Raw genomic sequence first — 17,908 nt, 5'->3', positions numbered from 1 at the left:
ATTGGGAGGTTTGGGGAAGAAGGCATTTAGGATTGAGTGGCAGGATGGAGTTCGGACAGCTGCTGCAGTTAGGGTGTGTCAGCGGCAGAGTGGGAAAATGAGGTTGGAAGGATACCTTGGAGGGGCTGGAATGCCAGGCCACTGTAGAGCCAGGGTGCACTTTTGAATCTGAGAGAAATGCAGTATTTACTTCTCAGAGCTCATTTTCTGCTCTGGAATCATTCCTCCAGCCAGTTCCAGAGGGATATGGCTCTAAGCCTCTAGTTCTTTTCAGAGCTCCTATCTGCCCTTTAGGTTCTGCAGATAACATCAATATGCAAATCAAAAGATCTCTGATTACTTCAAGGAGAGAGTGTCTAGTAGGCTCCATTCTCTGTTTTAACACCTGTGGCTTGTGATTATCGCCAATTAATGAGGGTGCGGTACCAGGTGGCTGAAACAGCGTGGAAGTAACCAGTTGCCTAGTTGCCATGGGCACCAGACTGTTTGAGCCAAATGATTCGCTGGGTGGGTAGGTGCAAAGGTATTATGCACTTCTAGGGTGCCGTTCCCTTCTGTCCTCACACACACAACCACCCAGGAAGAATCTCTAAACCCCATAACTCAAAGCTACCTAGCATGGAAAGCATAGGGTGGAGCTTTAATAGTAGAAAGAATAGCATGGTAATGGAAATGATGTCAGACCAAGAGTCGGGGAGGAAGGAGTAAGAGAAATGAAACTTAACATTTACCAGGCACATTCTTCATGCCTGGTTCTGTGCTTGGCTACTTTCATATACATTTGCCAAAGCCTTGCAAACCTGTTGCTTTCCATAATGCCCACGTTTAGCATGTCATATGGAAAAAACATAAAAACATGCAAACTCTTAGCGAAATTTTTTATTTCTGTAGCTAAAAGATCACCATTTCTATGCAGTTGTTAAATTGTATGATGAACTTGCAAAACGTTGTATGTGTTCAAACGGCTTGCTGCTGCGGCTTGTCCGCCTTTAGCGTTGGCACCTCCAATACCTTTTCATTCACTGGGTGAGGTTTAGGGTGGCTATAGAGCGGGGAGTGCAGGCTGTTCCATCCAAGGTCCGGGATGGCTTACTGTGCTGTTTCAGGTCCACCAGGACGAGAAGCAGTAAGTGCAGGAAAATAGCCTAGCTGCAGCCGGAGCCCGATGCTGCGGCCGATGCTCTAGCAAAGCTTTTTTCTGGCACGTGCGGAGGCGTGCCGCTCACCTCTGTCCTAAAAGCCCCTTCTAGGCTCTGATTAGGGCCTGGCACTCCACAGCATGTAACAAGTATTCAGATAACTCAGGAACAAAAGTCTCTTCTTAGCACTTAGTTCTGTAAATTTCAATTTGCCATGGTTATCATCTATATTAGTTAGTTTAACAATTTACAAGAGAAAATGCTGGTTATAAGTGAAGGGAAACCACTTCAAACCAGCATAAAGCATGTAGGGCAATTTATTGGCTTTCCAAAGCTGGGAGAAGGTTGAAAAGCCAAACAACAGTAGGGGCAGGACGCAGCCGGACGAAGCACCATGGGAACTCGGTGCGAGTGCTGCCCAGGACTCTCTTCTCTCTCAGCTCTGCGTCTCTAGGGTGCAGGCTTTATTCTCTCACCCTACAGCCTGGCCTCTTCCATGAATGGGAAATATGGCTACTGACAGTTTCTTTTGCCTGTGCAAAAGGACTGGACTCTTCCGGGACCCATCAGCTGTTCTCAGGGGGTTGGAACTGGCATCTCTGCCATGAGCTGTAAGGATCGGGGCTTACGGGTGGGGACTAGAAGAGAGAGGGGCTTCCCAGGAGAAGAGAAGGTGTCAGGCAGGTAGCGTCACAGATAGCCACTGTATCAGCTACCCTTTCAAATGTCTTTTTCTATCCCTTACAAAGAGCTGTATGAACTACTTACATAAAAGCTTTATCTATCTTTTCCTTAAGTTATGGAACCATACTGGGGATGTGGTAAATGGTGTCGTATTTGTTCCATATGCGCTTAAAGAAAACTCACTATTGTTTTAACTTGTTTTGTTGGGCTCCTGGATGACAGTCTGGCACAAGGTTTGTATCTGTAGGTGTGCATAAAATCACAACTCAGATGCCCGAGGATGTGGTTTAGTTTGATTTGTAAAACACTTACAAAAACTGATGCTTATATAAATAAGCTTAGCTTCCTATCAGGCTGATTAAGAACAGATTGTTAGGGTAATAGGGGAAACCCCACACTCCAGATTCTTTCTCTAGAAACATTGGTGAGTAGAGAAGGTGGTGGAAGCCAGGAAACATCCTGTGCTTCCAATGAGGACGCTGGCTGTACTGCAACCCCCGCCCGCCCCCCCCCCACCACAACCTCTAACCCTCTGGAGAGAAAACTCCATTTTACACACCTTGTAGTCAATGCTGTGATTATTCAAAGAAAGTTGTTGGTTCTCAAGGCTATGTCTGTTAGGTATAATAACGGTTGGGACAGTAGTTGACCAATGAAATCTTGATCATCATTATTTTAAAAGAGCCAGGAATTTTTTTCCCCAAAGTTGTTTGCACAACATGTGTTTCAATTTAGTTTTATAAACAGAAGCTATAACCAACACATTAAGGTTAAGTACAGCTTCACAAGCAGATTCCTGCATAAATGAGAGCAGTGAAATGGTTTTTGTTTATGAAACTAATAAGCAAGATATATAAAAAAAAAAACCCTAACCCCATACTGTATCGTGACATCTCATAGTAATGAACTCAAGATGTCACTTTTAGAAAACACGGGTAGGTGACAGCAGCTCTTTCCTGGTATCCTGGACTCCCCTTCTAAGAGCTGGCTGTTTCAAGAACATCGTAGTTATCCTTTCCCGACCCAACAATCAGCTCTTCTTATTTCCACTGAGTACAGTTAGTTAATCATAGAGTGTGCCTAATCGTACAGAAGTGAAGGAAGATTGATGTTATGGCTTAGAACTCCACAACCCTCATCAGTGTTCTTGGGGAAGCCATCCTCTTTCCTTCACTGAGTCTGTGTGAAGATGTCAAACAAATACATTTTATTTGGCATGGTGACCTTTATAGCTTTTAGTCTTCATACTCTTAAAATTTTAAATTTCTTGCTCCACAGTTTCTAAAAGTAAACATTAAAACACATAAAGCATATACTCCTCAATTAGTTTTGAATACCCATTGGTGCAGGCAGGATAGTCTATTTGGGGTAAAAAGGGAATAAGAAATGGCTGCTTAAGTTGCGCATGGTCGTTTGGAGCACACAGGATTTAGACACTAAATGGAGGACAAGTATGTGTTTAGTAAATCTCTGCTATCTTTTCTGCATGTGGGTTTCCAAGTTTTTTATATCTTTTTTTGAGCACTGATACTGAGTCTTTTCTTTGTGCCCAACAGCATGCCAGTGGGTATAGCATCGTGGCTAAGAGTCCAGGTTCTGAGTCAGCATACGTGGGTTCAAAATTCATTTTCACCATTTAATCACTTTCAAGCCTCAGTTTCTTCCTCTGCAAATGTACAATAATAGTACCTACCTTATAAGGCTGTTATGGCAATTGTGTGAGATAATGCATAGAAAGCACTAAGGAAAGTGACTATTGAATAAACACTGAATAAATGTCAGCTGTTGTTATTAGACATAATAGGAAGTAGGAGATCTCTACCCTGCCCTCAAGAAATTCACAGTCTGTTTGGAATTTAAAATATACACTGCTTAAACAGCATGGGGAATTCATGAGACAACATGTAAAAGCTACCCAGGGGAGACATAGATCACACTGCAGTTGAAAGGAATCTTAATGGAGCAAGTGAATTTACAATCAGAGTTAAAGAAATTAAAGTCACTGGGACTTCCCTGGCGGTCCAGTGGTTAAGACGTCACCTTCCAATGCAGGGGGTGTGGGTTCGATCCCTGGTCGGGGAGCTAAGATCCCACATGCCTCACGGCCAAAAAACCAAAACATAAAACATAAAACCAAAACATAAAACACAAATTCAATAAAGCCTTTAAAAAATGGACCACACTTAAAAAACATCTTTAAAAAGAAAAATGAAATTAAAGTCACACCAATTAAGAAAAGGAGAGAAAGAGCATTTTTAAATTGTGCTTTATTTTTTAATTGAAATATAGTTGATGTACAATATTATGTTACCTTCAAGTGTACTACATAGTGACTTGACATCTGCATACATTATGAAATGATCACTACGATATTGTTGACCATATTCCTTATTCTGTATCTTATATCCCTGTGGCTTATTTATTTTATAACTGGATGTTTGTACCTCTTAATCCCCTTCACCTATTCTGCCCTTCCCAACCCCCTCAAGAGAAAGAGCTTTTTGATAAGGGGAATGGCAAGTGCAAAAGTGTTAGTCAAGATCTAGTAAAATACATGGGGAGTGGCCCAGTTTGTCTGGACTAAGCAGAGGGAATCTTTTTACTCCCATTTCTATTTGGAGAAACCAAATCAAAGGTAACTCTCTTAAAGGCTACCTTCACAAGATATATCCATATATCAAAGTAGTTTTTAGGCAAGAACTCAGTATGTGGTGAGATAAGCAGTAACTAGGCCTTCAGAACCCCAACCCCAGTGCTGCAACCCCTGCTTGCATGGAAAGGAGGTGCCCAGGGCAAAAGGGCCCGACAGGACGCGACGCCCATTGATTCCTTACTCTTGTATCCATTTTGCTTTCCGACTACACTGCCTTTCCTTGCACTTGTATGTTTCGCAGCACTTTGATGAAGAGGAAATGACCTGATATCAAAAAAAATGAACAGTGTCTTTATTGGACAGAGACCCCTTAGCAGTGAGACCAAGGTCTTCTGTCAGGTACATCGTTTTCCTCGTTCTTGCATATTTCTTTTGCTTAAGATTTAATTCAGTTCCCTAGCATGTTCATTGTCATGTCTTAATGCTAGTAGAATACAAATTCAAATTTTGACGGGGACTGCTTATGCTGATATATAGCACAGTGAGTCAAGAGGACTTTTCATCCTAAATCTCCTGTCGCAAGTAATGAGAGGCCACTGCTGAGTCTCCATAAGCTGTCTTGGAACACTCTCTTGAAACTTCCATTCCCTCCTCACTCCTTGCCCCCTTCCCCTGCTTTCATTTTTCTCCGTAATATTTGTAACATATTATCTATTTTCCTTACTTTGTTAAATGTTTGTTAAATGACCGGTAGCATCATGAGAGTCTTATTCTCTTACTTGAAAAAACCTGACTTTGAAAAATCTAAATTTATGTAATTTGATGACGAATCTGTAATATCAAAATACTGGGCCTCTAAAGTACAAACCTCAGTTAGTATATTTTAAAATAAGGTTCTGTTTTGGGGATTTTTAATTTGCTTACATCTTTTCAAAAGCTCATAGCTTTTGTATAATGAGGTGCTTACTCAGACTTAGTTTTTTCGCCCTAGGAATCATGATTAATCCTGGGTCTTGTTTAATATCATTTTAAATGTAACTCTAAATGGCTCTTACTCTATTTCTGACAGACAGTATAATAGCTTCCTTATAGTCTTTATGTCCACAAACTGGTTTTGCTAGTAATGGTTATAGCTTTGTTGTAAGCCTTTTCGAATTGAGAAATACAGTGGCTTTTTTAGTCTTCCTATGTGACATGTGGTTTGTAATATATATTGTCCAGCTAATGTCTATCACCAATTAGTTAATTGATAGTTTGTTCCTGTATTGACACTCAACATATAGGGGCTTGTTTAATGGCTGCTTTCCTCACTTGGAAAATTAGCATATCAGAAAGGTACAACATAATGATAAATTGTACTTGTGTTTGCTTTCATTTCCAAGGCTAATTGTTGTCTTTTCTACACCCTTTGGATATTTGCAATGAGCGGCGATTGAGAATAGGTGTATAGATAAACCATTATGACCTAAGCAGAATGTTAACTTTTATTAGTCGGTATATCCTTCGCTTACCTATGGTTCAGCTTTGAGTTTTCTTTGATAAAATCTTAAGTAGTCATAGATTTAAGGAACTAAAGAGATAAATATTGAGAATCTTTCTAGCAAAAAGCATTTTCTATTTTACTCCGTTATTTCCTCATTCTTACAGTCATTCCTGCATTAATTCAGTTTTTTTCCAACCAATTTGCTATATATTTACTATGTTCCAGACACAGGGGATACAAAAATGAACAGGAAAAACTCCCAGCCTGCAAGGAACTCACCATCTAGTGACTATTCACTGCAAGCCGTAGGAACCTCTTTGTGCCACAGCCAAGTGCCGAGCCAAATCCATAGTTAGTTTTCAGCAAAATATCATGGCCATTATTGCCTCACCCTATGTATATCAGTGCCTGACATGCTTTTATAAAGGTAGGAGTCAGTATTTTTTTTTTTTTTTTTAGCTTCAGCAGATTCGGCGTCTTTCCCCCATTTTAGCTTGCTGCAGTTTCAAATGGCGCAGATAGAAAGCCCTGAAAATGTATACTTATACATTTTTAAATGTCCGCTACTACACTGTAACCACCCCCTGTTTTCTAAATGCTGCCATTAGTGGTTACCATAAACAGCTGTAATGTTAGCTTCTAAGAGCCATGGTACAAGAGCTTCCTTTATAATTTCCCAGATGGAAAGGAACACATGTACAATCCTGTTAGAGTTGCAGAAACTGGAAACAGCTCTGTGTGGATTTGTATTTTTGGAACTCTTTGGGCTTATTTAAGCTCTCAAAGTCAAACTTACGTATCCATTAGGAATCAAATACCAACTCGGGGAAAACTCACGTGCCACACCAAGGGGAATAAATCATATTAAAGTAGTTCGTAAAGGAACTCCTGGAAACAACTATTTTCATATTCAGAGTAATGTTTTGTGTACTTTTTGCAGGATGCCAGATAATAAACGTTGATTATATAAACCAGGGTCATTCCGGTTGTTTGGAGGACTGTCTCTGAGCATTTCTGTTCTTTGCTTAAATAGTAGTGAAATGAGAAGTTAAAAAGCAGGAAAGGGAAATAATTATAAATTATCCATAGGCATATAGAATGAAGCTGTTAATTAAAAGGGTTTTTAGTGGACCCAAGTTTTGCAGTGTTTATTTTGTTTTTACAGAGTTTTGTGACTTGAGGTCAGAGCCTTGACCTTTAACAAGGAAACTTAGTCATTGGAGAAAGGTATCTGAAAGTCAATTCAATGTTAGTTCTTTTTTTATTGTCTCTCTTAAGATGACCAGCCTAACTCTAAAGGGGGACTACTTCTACACTTAGATTATAAAATGAATTTGTCCCGGGACTTCCCTGATGGCACAGTGGTTAAGAATCCACCTGCCAGTGCAGGGGACACCGGTTCAAGCCCTGATCCGGGAAGATCCCACATGCCGTGGAGCAGCTAAGCCCATGAGCCACAACTACTGAGCCTGCACTCTAGAGCCCGCAAGCCACAACTACTGAGCCTGTGCACCACAACTACTGAATCCTGCGTGCTCTAGGGCCTGTGCTCTGCAACGAGAGAAGCCACCGCAGTAAGAAGCCCACGCACTGCAACGAAGAGTGGCCCCCTCTCGCTCTAGCTAGAGAGAGCCCACACACAGCAACGAAGACCCAATGCAGACAAAAATAAATAAGTGAAGTAAATACATTTATAAAAAAATAATAAAATAAAATGAATTTGTCCCTCTGAATGTGAATTTTTTCAAGCTTAGCTTCAACCTTATTTTAGATATTTTATGAGTTTTAGAGTCATATAATTACATAGTTTCTATTTGTTGAGACTATAAGTATTTTTAAAATTTTCCATCCTTACTTTGCAGAAAGGAATATTCAAGGTTGGACTCTTTATCATCTATAAAAGAGCAAAAAGTGATAGATAAACTCAGACTCCCAATCTTGGCTTTCCTTTTAAAACCACTAGTTCTAGGGACCTTGGTGTATCTGAGGGGGTGTGTGTGTGCGGGGGGAGGACAGGAGCAAGGAGCCAGTACTTAGTTTCCAGACATCACTGGTGACAGCAACTTTTGTAAAGCAGGTTGCTGAAAATCACTAGGAGTGGAGAAAAACGGTTAGGAATTAACATTAAATTGTTTATTGATTTATCCTTTCAGCAGACATTGAGTGGTTTCTGTGTTCCAGGCACTGTACTAAAATCATCCTTGTACATACTTCCTGTGTCATACCACCTAAAAATATATTCCAGATATACATGTGTATTGCAAATCTACATGTAAAAATAAAATTGTAACAATGTTAGATGAAAAACTAGGAAAATGGTTAAACAACCCCTGAGTTATTAACCAGATTTAACTCTATAGAAATCTAAATTTTCTTCTGATGTCAGAAGAGCCCCTAGACAAAGTCAGAAGTCAAAAAGAGAAAATATGTATAATACACGTGATAGACAAGGGTTAGTAAATCTAATACACAGCAATAACAAAAAAGTCTAAGAACCTTTAAGCAAAATGGGTAAAGGATTTGTTGGGAAAATTTACAGGAGAAATGTAAATGACCAGTAAACAAGTGAAAAAAATTGTCCAGCTTCATTCATTGAGTCTAAATTGAGATACCATTTTCCAGCTATCAGATGGCCAACATTAAATTAAAAAGTGACAACAGCCAGTGTTATCCAGTGACTCAGGATGAACGGAAAGAGGCTCTCTCTCATACTGATGCAAACTCATGGGTCCAAATGTGAAGTGCTGCAAAATTTTTAGAAAAACAATCTATTAAACTCTATTAAAATGTAAAATATTTATAACCTTTGACCCAACAGCTGAGTTTTAGTTATCTCCTAAGAAATATGAATCCCACTAGTAAAAGGTATATATACAAGGATATTTATTGTAGCACGATCAAGTAGCTAAGAACTACAAACAACCTGACTGTCTGTTGCTAGGGGAATGGTTAAATAAAAAATAAATCCATGCCGTGGAATATTATGTGGCTATTTAGAAAGCAGTTGGTAGAGTCCTGTGTATAATATGACTCCATTAGGGAAAACAAGACACAGGGTTAAAGAGTTATTTATATGCAAGTGTGTGTGTGTGTGTTTTTATGATCATAGAAAAAGCTGTTTAAGGCCATATACACGGTTACTATTGGTTACCTTGAAAAGTGAGGGTGGAAATGCTTTTTCTTTTAAAAACTTCTGTATCATTTGACTAGTTACAACAAGGCTAAATTTTGTTGAGAAGTTATAAAAGAGAGAATGAAAAGGGAAGGGTAAGTGGCCAAGAGACAGAAGAAGACCAGGAGAGTATAGTTTCTTAGAAGCAAGAAAGAGAATTTCCCGAGGAGAGAGATTTCCATGTCAAATACTGTTTAGAGATCAAGTAAGGTAAGGACCGAGAGGCATTTGCTGTGTTTAGTGGCTGCCTGTGGGAAGAAGTAGGGTCAGAAGGCTACTCTAGTGGGCTAAGGGGAGGCTAAGAGGAGGGGAGGGAGTGAGGCAGGGAGTGTGGACCACTCTTTCAGCAGTCTGTGCAGGGGAGGAGAGAGAGAACCCAGGGAACTAGGTAGAGACCAGCATGATTCGTTTCTTTCTTTTTAAAATTTTTATATTTTAAGATGGGAGAGACTTCCAGTCCTTGTCCCTATGTATACTTGCCACACTTGTGCATCCTATAGACACAATAGAAGGCAGAGCAAGGACACTGAAGATGCTAGAGGTGAGCAGGTGAGCATGATGTCCAGCTTCCTAGGATGCAGGAGAAACAGGGCTGAGGTTAGTTTTAGATCAAAGGAAGGACTTCATATCTGAGATTCTCACAGCTCACAGGCAGTGATTCTTAAAGTCTGGGTTGGGACCCTCCTAGGATGGCTGCTGAGCCCTCCTGAGGACCTGTGAACTGATTCGGAAATGTGGGTCAGTTCTTACCGGTCCTTCGGGGTGAAAGATGCGCAATGCTATTAAGTTTTTTAAAAAACCTACATTTGACTTGGAGCCACTATCAACCAGAAATAAATTATTAAGGGTTTTTAGAATTTGCTATTCACAAATTGAAATCAACATGCAATGAGAATTTATTCTAATTTGGTATTTTCTTCTGGCACTCTGGCAAATACTCAGGGCTTGGCAGCAATCATAAAGCACATGCACATAGTTGTAAATCCCACAATTTTAATTCAGGACAATTCAGTGTATCATCCGTGTTGGTTTGGGTTGGTTATGACATTCGATTGTTGCTATTCTTGCTTTTTAATTATAAATTACAGTAAGTTTAGCTTTATCATTATCAGTCTAGTTTATTGTGGGTTGTTTGGTTAACCTCTCAGTGTTTCCTGATACATATTTGGATCAACAATGTTTTTGTCATAATATTCTTATAACTAGCCTTTTAAGATACGTATGTCTTGTGGTTCACATATGAATCATCCATAATCATTTTGCTAAAGCAGATATATACATTAACACCCTGCCATTTGCATGTACAGTGGAATACTTCATAGTGATATGCTTCTTGGTAATGTTTGCCATTTAAATAACTTATATTATCAAGGTAGATATAATAAAATTACTGGGTATTTTAAGATTTTGTTGTTGTCTAGTGATATAAATCTTTTTTTTTTTTTTTTTTGTACACTGGCCTCTCACTGCTGTGGCCTCTCCCGTTGCGGAGCACAGGCTCCGGACGCGCAGGCTCAGCAGCCATGGCTCACGGGCCCAGCCGCTCCACGGCATGTGGGATCTTCCCGGACTGGGGCACGAACCTGTGTCCCCTGCATTGGCAGGCGGACTCTCAACCACTGCGCCACCAGGGAAGCCCATAAATCATGTTTATAATGCATCTTCATCCCAGAAAAAGTAAATTTTAAGCCATTTGTATGTATTATGTAAATTATAAGCCATTATATATCTTGCTAGCAGCATGATTACTGTAATTTGTTAACTATGTTTTTGTCTAATGCTTTGTTATCACCAGATTCACTTTTCCCCTCTTGGAATGTGGGAACAAGTGAAATTGGTGGCAGGCTTTTTCTCACTGTGGTAGGCTTTGGTCAGAAAGTTTGAAAGCTGTCACTCTAAAAGAGTGACTAGGTAGGTGGCAAAGGATGTGTGGCGTCTTGAATCCAGGTAACTCACACCTCTGGTCTCACTGCTAGTGGGCTGTAAGCTGGTCACCAGAAAGATGTCATGAGAGAAGGAACTGATGGCATTGTGTTTTTCACCAACTGTTTAAGGATGTGAATGAAGACCCTGGAGAAGATGTGGCCCTCCTTTCTGTCAGTTTTGAGGACACTGAAGCCACTCAGGTGTATCCTAAGCTGTACTTGTCACCCCGAATTGAACAGTAAGTATCCGTGTCATTTATGTTATGTAGCCTGATGCTTCTCCTTGTTAATCAAACATGCTTGCTACTTCTTTTGCCACTCTTAGACTCTTAAAATGACTTCTCTTTATTGACCTTTGTTTTCTTAAAAATGAATTCTATTCAGAGTTTAGATTTCAGAGTAAATGCAGTTAGTATTTGCAACTGTGATCTTTGGATGAGACTTAGTTGTGCAGTTTGTGATGTGAATACTGTGCCTGGTAGACTGGATTCACAATTGTGACTCCTTCCAAATGCCCCTGAGTATGTATGGTTACCCGAAAGAGGACTGCTGAACAACATCCTATGCAATTTCTTGTGTATTTGTAATGCTTACAGGTGTTTGCAAAAATGTAACCAGTATCCTGACAGTATTAACTTATTCAGATTAGTGAAGGGAATAGAATAAGCAGATAGCTTAAAACGATGACATGTTCGAATTATTTTTCTGTGTCGAAATAGTTCTATATAACTTTACACAACATTCAGGCTACATGGTACAAGTAGTTTATTTTATTTTATTTTTTAACATCTTTATTGGAGTATAATTGCTTTAGAATTATGTTGTGTTAGTTTCTGCTGTATAACAAAGTGAATCAGCTATATGTATACATATATCCCCATATCCCCTCCCTCTTGCATCTCCCTCCCACCCTCCCTATCCCACCCCTCTAGGTGGTCACAAAGCACCGAGCTGATCTCCTTGTGCTATGCGGCTGCTTCCCACTAGCTATCTGTTTTACATTTGATAGTGTATATATGTCAATGCCACTCTCTCACTTCGTCCCAGCTTACCCTTCCCCCTCCCCGTGTCCTCAAGTCCATTCTCTCCATCTGCATCTTTGTTCCTGTCCTGCGCCTAGGTTCTTCAGAACCTTTTTTTTTGCGGGGGGAGGATTGCATATATATGTGTTAGCATACGGTATTTGTTTTTCCCTTACTTCACTTAGTATGACAGACCCTAGGTCCATCCACCTCACTACAAATAACTCAATTTTGTTTCTTTTTATGGCTGAGTAATATTGCATTGTATATATGTGCCACATCTTCTTTATCCATTCATCTGTCGGTGGACACTTAGGTTGCTTCCATGTCCTGGCTACTGTAAATAGAGCTGCAATGAACATTGTGGTACATGACTCTTTTTGAATTATCGTTTTCTCAGGGTATATGCCCAGTAGTGGGATTGCTGGGTCGTATGGTAGTTCTATTTTTAGTTTCTTAAGGAACCTCCATACTGTTCTCCATAGTGGCTGTACCAATTTACATTCCCACCAACAGTGCAAGAGGGTTCCCTCTTCTCAACACCCTCTCCAGCATTTATTGTTTGTAGATTTTTTGATGCTGGCCATTCTGGCTAGTGTGAGGTGATACCTCATTGTAGTTTTGATTTGCATTTCTCTAATGATTAGTGATGTTGAGCATCCTTTCATGTGTTTGTTGGCAATCTGTATATCTTCCTTGAAGAAATGTCTGTTTAGGCCTTCTGCCCATTTTTGGATTGGGTTGTTTGTGTTTTTGATATTGAGCTGCATGAGCTGCTTGTATATTATGGAAATTAATCCTTTGTCAGTTGCTTCGTTTGCAAATATTTTCTCCCATTCTGAGGGTTTTGTTTTCATCTTGTTTATGGCTTCTTTTGCTGTGCAAAAACTTTTAAGTTTCATTAGGTCCCATTTGTTTATTTTTGTTTTTATTTCCATTTCTCTAGGAGGTGGGTCAAAAAGGGTCATGTGGTGATTTATGTCATAGAGTGTTCTGCCTATGTTTTCCTCTAAGAGTTTTATAGTGTCTGGCCTTACGTTTAGGTCTTTAATGCATTTTGAGTTTTTTTTGTGTATGGTGTTACGGACTGTTCTAATTTCATTCTTTTACATGTACCTGTCCAGTTTTCCCAGCACCACTTATTGAAGAGGCTGTCTTTTCTCCGTTGTATATTCTTACCTCCTTCATCAAAGATAAGGTGACCATATGTGTGTGGGTTTAACTCTGGACTTTCTATCCTGTTCCATTGATCTGTGTTTCTGTTTTTGTGCCAGTACCATACGGTCTTGAGCACTGTAGCTTTGTAGTATAGTCTGAAGTCAGGGAGCCTGATTGCTCCAGCTCTGTTTTTCTTTCTCAAGATTGCTTTGCCTGTTTGGGGTCTTTTGTGTTTCCATATAAATCTTGCAATTTTTTGTTCTAGTTCTGTGAAAAATGCCATTGACAGTTTGATAAAGATTGCATTGAATCAGTAGATTGCTTTGGGTAGTGTAGTCATTCTCACAGTGTTGATTCCTCCAATCCAAGAACATGGTATATCTCTCCATCTGTTTGTATTATGTTTCATTTCTTTCATCAGTGTCTTATAGTTTTCTGCATACAGGTCTTTTGTCTCCTTAGGTAAGTTTATTCCTAGGTATTTTATTCTTTTTGTTGCAATGGTAAGTGGGAGTGTTTCCTTAATTTCTCTTTCAGATTTTTCATCATTAGTGTATAGGAATGCAAGAGCTTTCTGTGCATTAATTTTCTATCCTGCTACTTTACCAAAAGCATTGATTAGCTCTAGCTCTAGTAGTTTTCTGGTAGCATCTTTAGGATTCTCTCTGTATAGTATCATGTCATCTGCAAACAGTGACGGTTTTACTTCTTCTTTTCTGATTTGGATTCCTTTTATTTCTTTTTCTTCTCTGATTGCTGTGGCTAAAACTTCCAAAACTATGTTGAATAATAGTGGTGAGAGTGGGCAACCTTGTCTTGTTCCTGATCTTAGTGGAAATTGTTTCAGTTTTTCACCATTGAGAACGATGTTGGCTGTGGGTTTGTCATATATGGCCTTAATTATGTTGAGGTAAGTTCCCTCTATGCCTAATTTCAGGAGGGCTTTTATCATAAATGGGTGTTGAATTATCTTATGGTTTTTATCCTTCAATTTGTTAATATGCTGTATCACATTGATTGATTTGCCTATATTGAAGAATCATTGCATTCCTGGGATAAACCCCACTTGATCATGGTGTATGATCCTTTTAATGTGCTGTTGGATTCTGTTTGCTAGTATTTTGTTGAGGATTTTTGCATCTACGTTCATCAGTGATATTGGCCTGCAGTTTTCTATTTTTGTGACATTTTGTCTGGTTTTGGTATCAGGGTGATGGTGGCCAGGTAGAATGAGTTTGGGAGTGTCCCTCCATCTGCTATATTTTGGAAGAGTTTGAGAAGGATAGGTGTTAGTTCTTCTCCAAATGTTTGATAGAATTCACCTGTGAAGCCATGTGGTCCTGGGATTTTGTTGGTTGGAAGATTTTTAATCACAGTGTCAATTTCAATGCTTGTGATTGGTCATTTCATATTTTCTGTTTCTTCCTGGTTCAGTCTTAGAAGGTTGTGCTTTTCTAAGAATTTGTCCATTTCCCTCAGGTTGTCCATTTTATTGGCGTATAGCTGCTTGTAGTAATCTCTCATGATCCTTTGTATTTCTGCAGTGTCAGTTGTTACTTCTCCTTTTTCACTTCTCATTCTGTTGATTTGAGTCTTCTCCCTTTTTTTCTTGATGAGTCTGGCTAATGTTTTATCAATTTTGTTTATCTTCTCAAAGAACCAGCGTTCAGTTTTACTGATCTTTGCTATCGTTTCCTTCATTTCTTTTTCATTTATTTCTGATCTGTTCTTTATGATTTCTTTCCTTCTGCTAACTTTGGGGTTTTTTTGTTCTTCTTCCTCTAATTGCTTTAGGTGTAGGGTTGGGTTTTTGGAGATTTTTCTTGTGTCTTGAGGTAGGATTGTATTGCTATACACTTTCCTCTTAGAACTGCTTTCGCTGCATCCCATAGGTTTTTGGGTCATCATGTTTTCATTGTCATTTGTTTGTAGGTATTTTTTGATTTGCTCTTTGATTTCTTCAGTGATCTCTTGGTTGTTTAGTAGTGTACTGTTTAGCCTCCATGTGTTTGTATTTTTTACAGTTTTTTTCCTGTAATTGATATTTAGTCTCATAGTGTTGTGGTAAGAAAAGATACTTGATACGATTTCAATTTTTTAAAATTTACCAAGGCTTTATTTGTGACCCAAGATATGGTCTATTCTGGCAAATGTTCCATGAGCACTTGAGAAGCAAGTGTATTCTGTTTTTTTTGGTTGGAATGTCCTGTCAATATCAATTAAGTCCATCTTGTTTAATGTATCATTTAAAGCTTGTGTTTCCTTATCTTCATTTCGGATGATCAGTCCATTGGTGAAAGTGGGGTGTTAAAATCCCCTACTATTATTGTGTTACTGTCGATTTCCCCTTTTATGGCTGTTATCAATTGCCTTATGTATTGAGGTGCCCTATGTTGGGTGCATAAATATTTACTATTTTTATATCTTCTTCTTGGATTGATCCCTTGATCATTATGTAGTGTCCTTCTTTGTCTCTTGTAATAGTCTTTATTTTAAAGTCTATTTTGGCTGATATGAGAATTGCTACCCCAGCTTTCTTTTGATTTCCATTTACATGGAATATCTTTTTCCATCCCCTCCCTTTCAGTCTGTATGTGTCCCTAGGTCTGAAGTGGGTCTCCTGTGGACAGCATATATACGGGTCTTGTTTTTGTATCCATTAAGCCAGTTTGTGTCTTTTGGTGGGAGCATTTAATCCATTTACATTTAAGGTAATTATCGATATGTATATTCCTATTACCATTTTCTTAATTGTTTTGAGTTTGTTATTGTAAGTCTTTTCCTTCTATTGTGTTTCCTGCCTAGAGAAGTTCCTTTAGCATTTGTTGTAAAGCTGGTCTGGTGGTGCTGAATTCTCTTCACTTTTGCTTGTCTGTAAAGGTTTTAATTTCTCTGTCTAATCTGAATGAGATCCTTGCTGGGTAGAGTCATCTTGGTTGTAGGTTTTTCCCTTTCATCACTTTCAATAGGTCGTGCTACTCCCTTCTGGCTTGCAGAGTTCCTGCTGAAAGATCAGCTGTTAACCTTATGGGGATTCCCTTGTATGTTAATTGTTGCTTTTCCCTTGCTGCTTTTAATATTTTTTCTTTGCATTTAATTTTTGATAGTTTGATTAATATGTGTCTTGGCGTGTTTCTCCTTGGATTTATCCTGTATGGGACTCTCTGCACTTCTGTACTTGATTGACTATTTCCTTTCCCATATTAGGGAAGTCTTCAACTATAATCTCTTCAAATACTTTCTCAGTCCCTCTCTTTTTCTCTTCTTCTTCTTCTGGAACCCCTATAATTCGACTCTTGGTGTGTTTCATGTTGTCCCAGAGGTCTCTGAGACTGTCCTCAATTCTTTTCATTCTATTTTCTTTATTCTGCTATGTGGTGGTTATTTCCACTATTTTATCTTCCTGGTCACTTATCCTTTCTTTGCCTCAGTTATTCTGCTATTGATTCCTTCTAGAGAATTTTTAATTTCATTTGTTTTGTTGTTCATCATTGTTTGTTTGCTCTTTAGTTCTTCTTGGTCCTTTTTAAACGTTTCTTGTAATTTCTCCATTCTGTTTCCAAGATTCTCAATCATCTTTACTCTCATTACTCTGAATATTTTTTCAGGTAGACTGCCTATTTCCTCTTCATTTGTTTGGTCTGGTGGGTGTTTACTTTGCTTCTTCATCTGCTGCGTGTTTCTCTGTCTTCTCATTTTGCTTAACTTACTGTGTTTAGGGTCTTCTTTTCACAGGCTGCAGGTTCGTAGTTCCTGTTGTTTTGGTGTCTGCCCCCAGTGGGTGAGGTTGTGTCAGTGGGTTGTATAGGCTTTCTGGTGGAGGGGACTGGTGCCTGTGTTCTGGTGGATGAGGCTGGATCTTGTCTTTCTGGTGGGCAGGACTGCGTCTGGTAGTGTGTTTTGGGGCGTTTGTGAACGTATTATGATTTTAGGCAGCCTCTCTGCTAATGGGTGGGGTTGTATTCCTGTCTTGCTAGTTGTTTGGCATGGGGTGACGAGCACTGGAGCTTGTTGGTCGTTGAGTGGCGCTGGTTCTTAGTGTTGAGACGGAGGTCTCTGTGAGAGTTCTCGCTGATTGATGCTACATGCGGCCGGGAGGTCTCTGGTGGCCCAATGTCCTCAACTCGGCTCTCCCACCTCAGAGTCTCAGGCCTGACACCCAGCCGGAGTGCCAAGACCCTGTCCGTCACATGGCTGAGAAGAAAAGGGAGGAAAAAAAGAAAGAAAGAAAAATAAATAAATAAAATTAAAAAATCATTAAAATAAAAAATAAAGAAATATTTTTACAAAATTTTTTTAATTAAAAAAATTTTTTTAAGTAAGAAAAAAAGGGAAGAGAGCAACCAAACCAATAAACAAATCCACCAATGATAACAAGTGCTAAGAACTATACTGAGATAAACATAAGAATCAGAAACTAGTCAGTTGCACACAGCAAACCCCAAGTCTACAGTTGCTCCCAAAGTTCACCGCCTCAGTTTTGGGATGATTCGTTGTCTATTCAGGTGTTCCACAGGTGCAGGGTACGTCCAGCTGATTGTGGAGATTTAATCCCCTGCTTCTGAGGCTGCTGGGAGAAATTTCCCTTTCTCTTCTTTGTTCTCACAGCTCCTGGGGTTCAGCCTTGGATATGGCCCCGCCTCTGCATGTAGGTCACCCTCTGACATCTGTTCTTCGCCCAGACAGGAGGGGGTTAAGGGGCGGCTGAATAGGGGACTCTGGCTCACTCAGG

General features: G+C 39.4%; 1 protein-coding gene across 9 annotated transcripts in view; it reads left to right on the top strand.

Annotated features, from left to right (window-relative positions):
- The window catches only part of BABAM2 (BRISC and BRCA1 A complex member 2), a 462,266-nt gene that overhangs the window by 246,788 nt on the left and 197,570 nt on the right, over positions 1-17,908 (top strand). For all 9 annotated transcript variants that reach the window (XM_022574181.2, XM_089923326.1, XM_089923328.1 and 6 more), the window contains one exon: positions 11,126-11,235. In XM_022574181.2, the coding sequence (XP_022429889.1) occupies positions 11,126-11,235 (110 nt within the window). The remainder of the gene's footprint in view (positions 1-11,125; positions 11,236-17,908) is intronic.

The sequence above is a fragment of the Delphinapterus leucas genome, chromosome 13 (genome assembly GCF_059928025.1).
Source record: "Delphinapterus leucas isolate spDelLeu-1000000601 "Yukka" chromosome 13, BTC_Dleu_Yukka2, whole genome shotgun sequence".
In the NCBI taxonomy this organism is placed as follows: domain Eukaryota; kingdom Metazoa; phylum Chordata; class Mammalia; order Artiodactyla; family Monodontidae; genus Delphinapterus; species Delphinapterus leucas.
The sequence above is the reverse complement of the archived record's forward strand: the minus strand, read 5'-3'. Positions and strand labels throughout refer to the sequence as shown.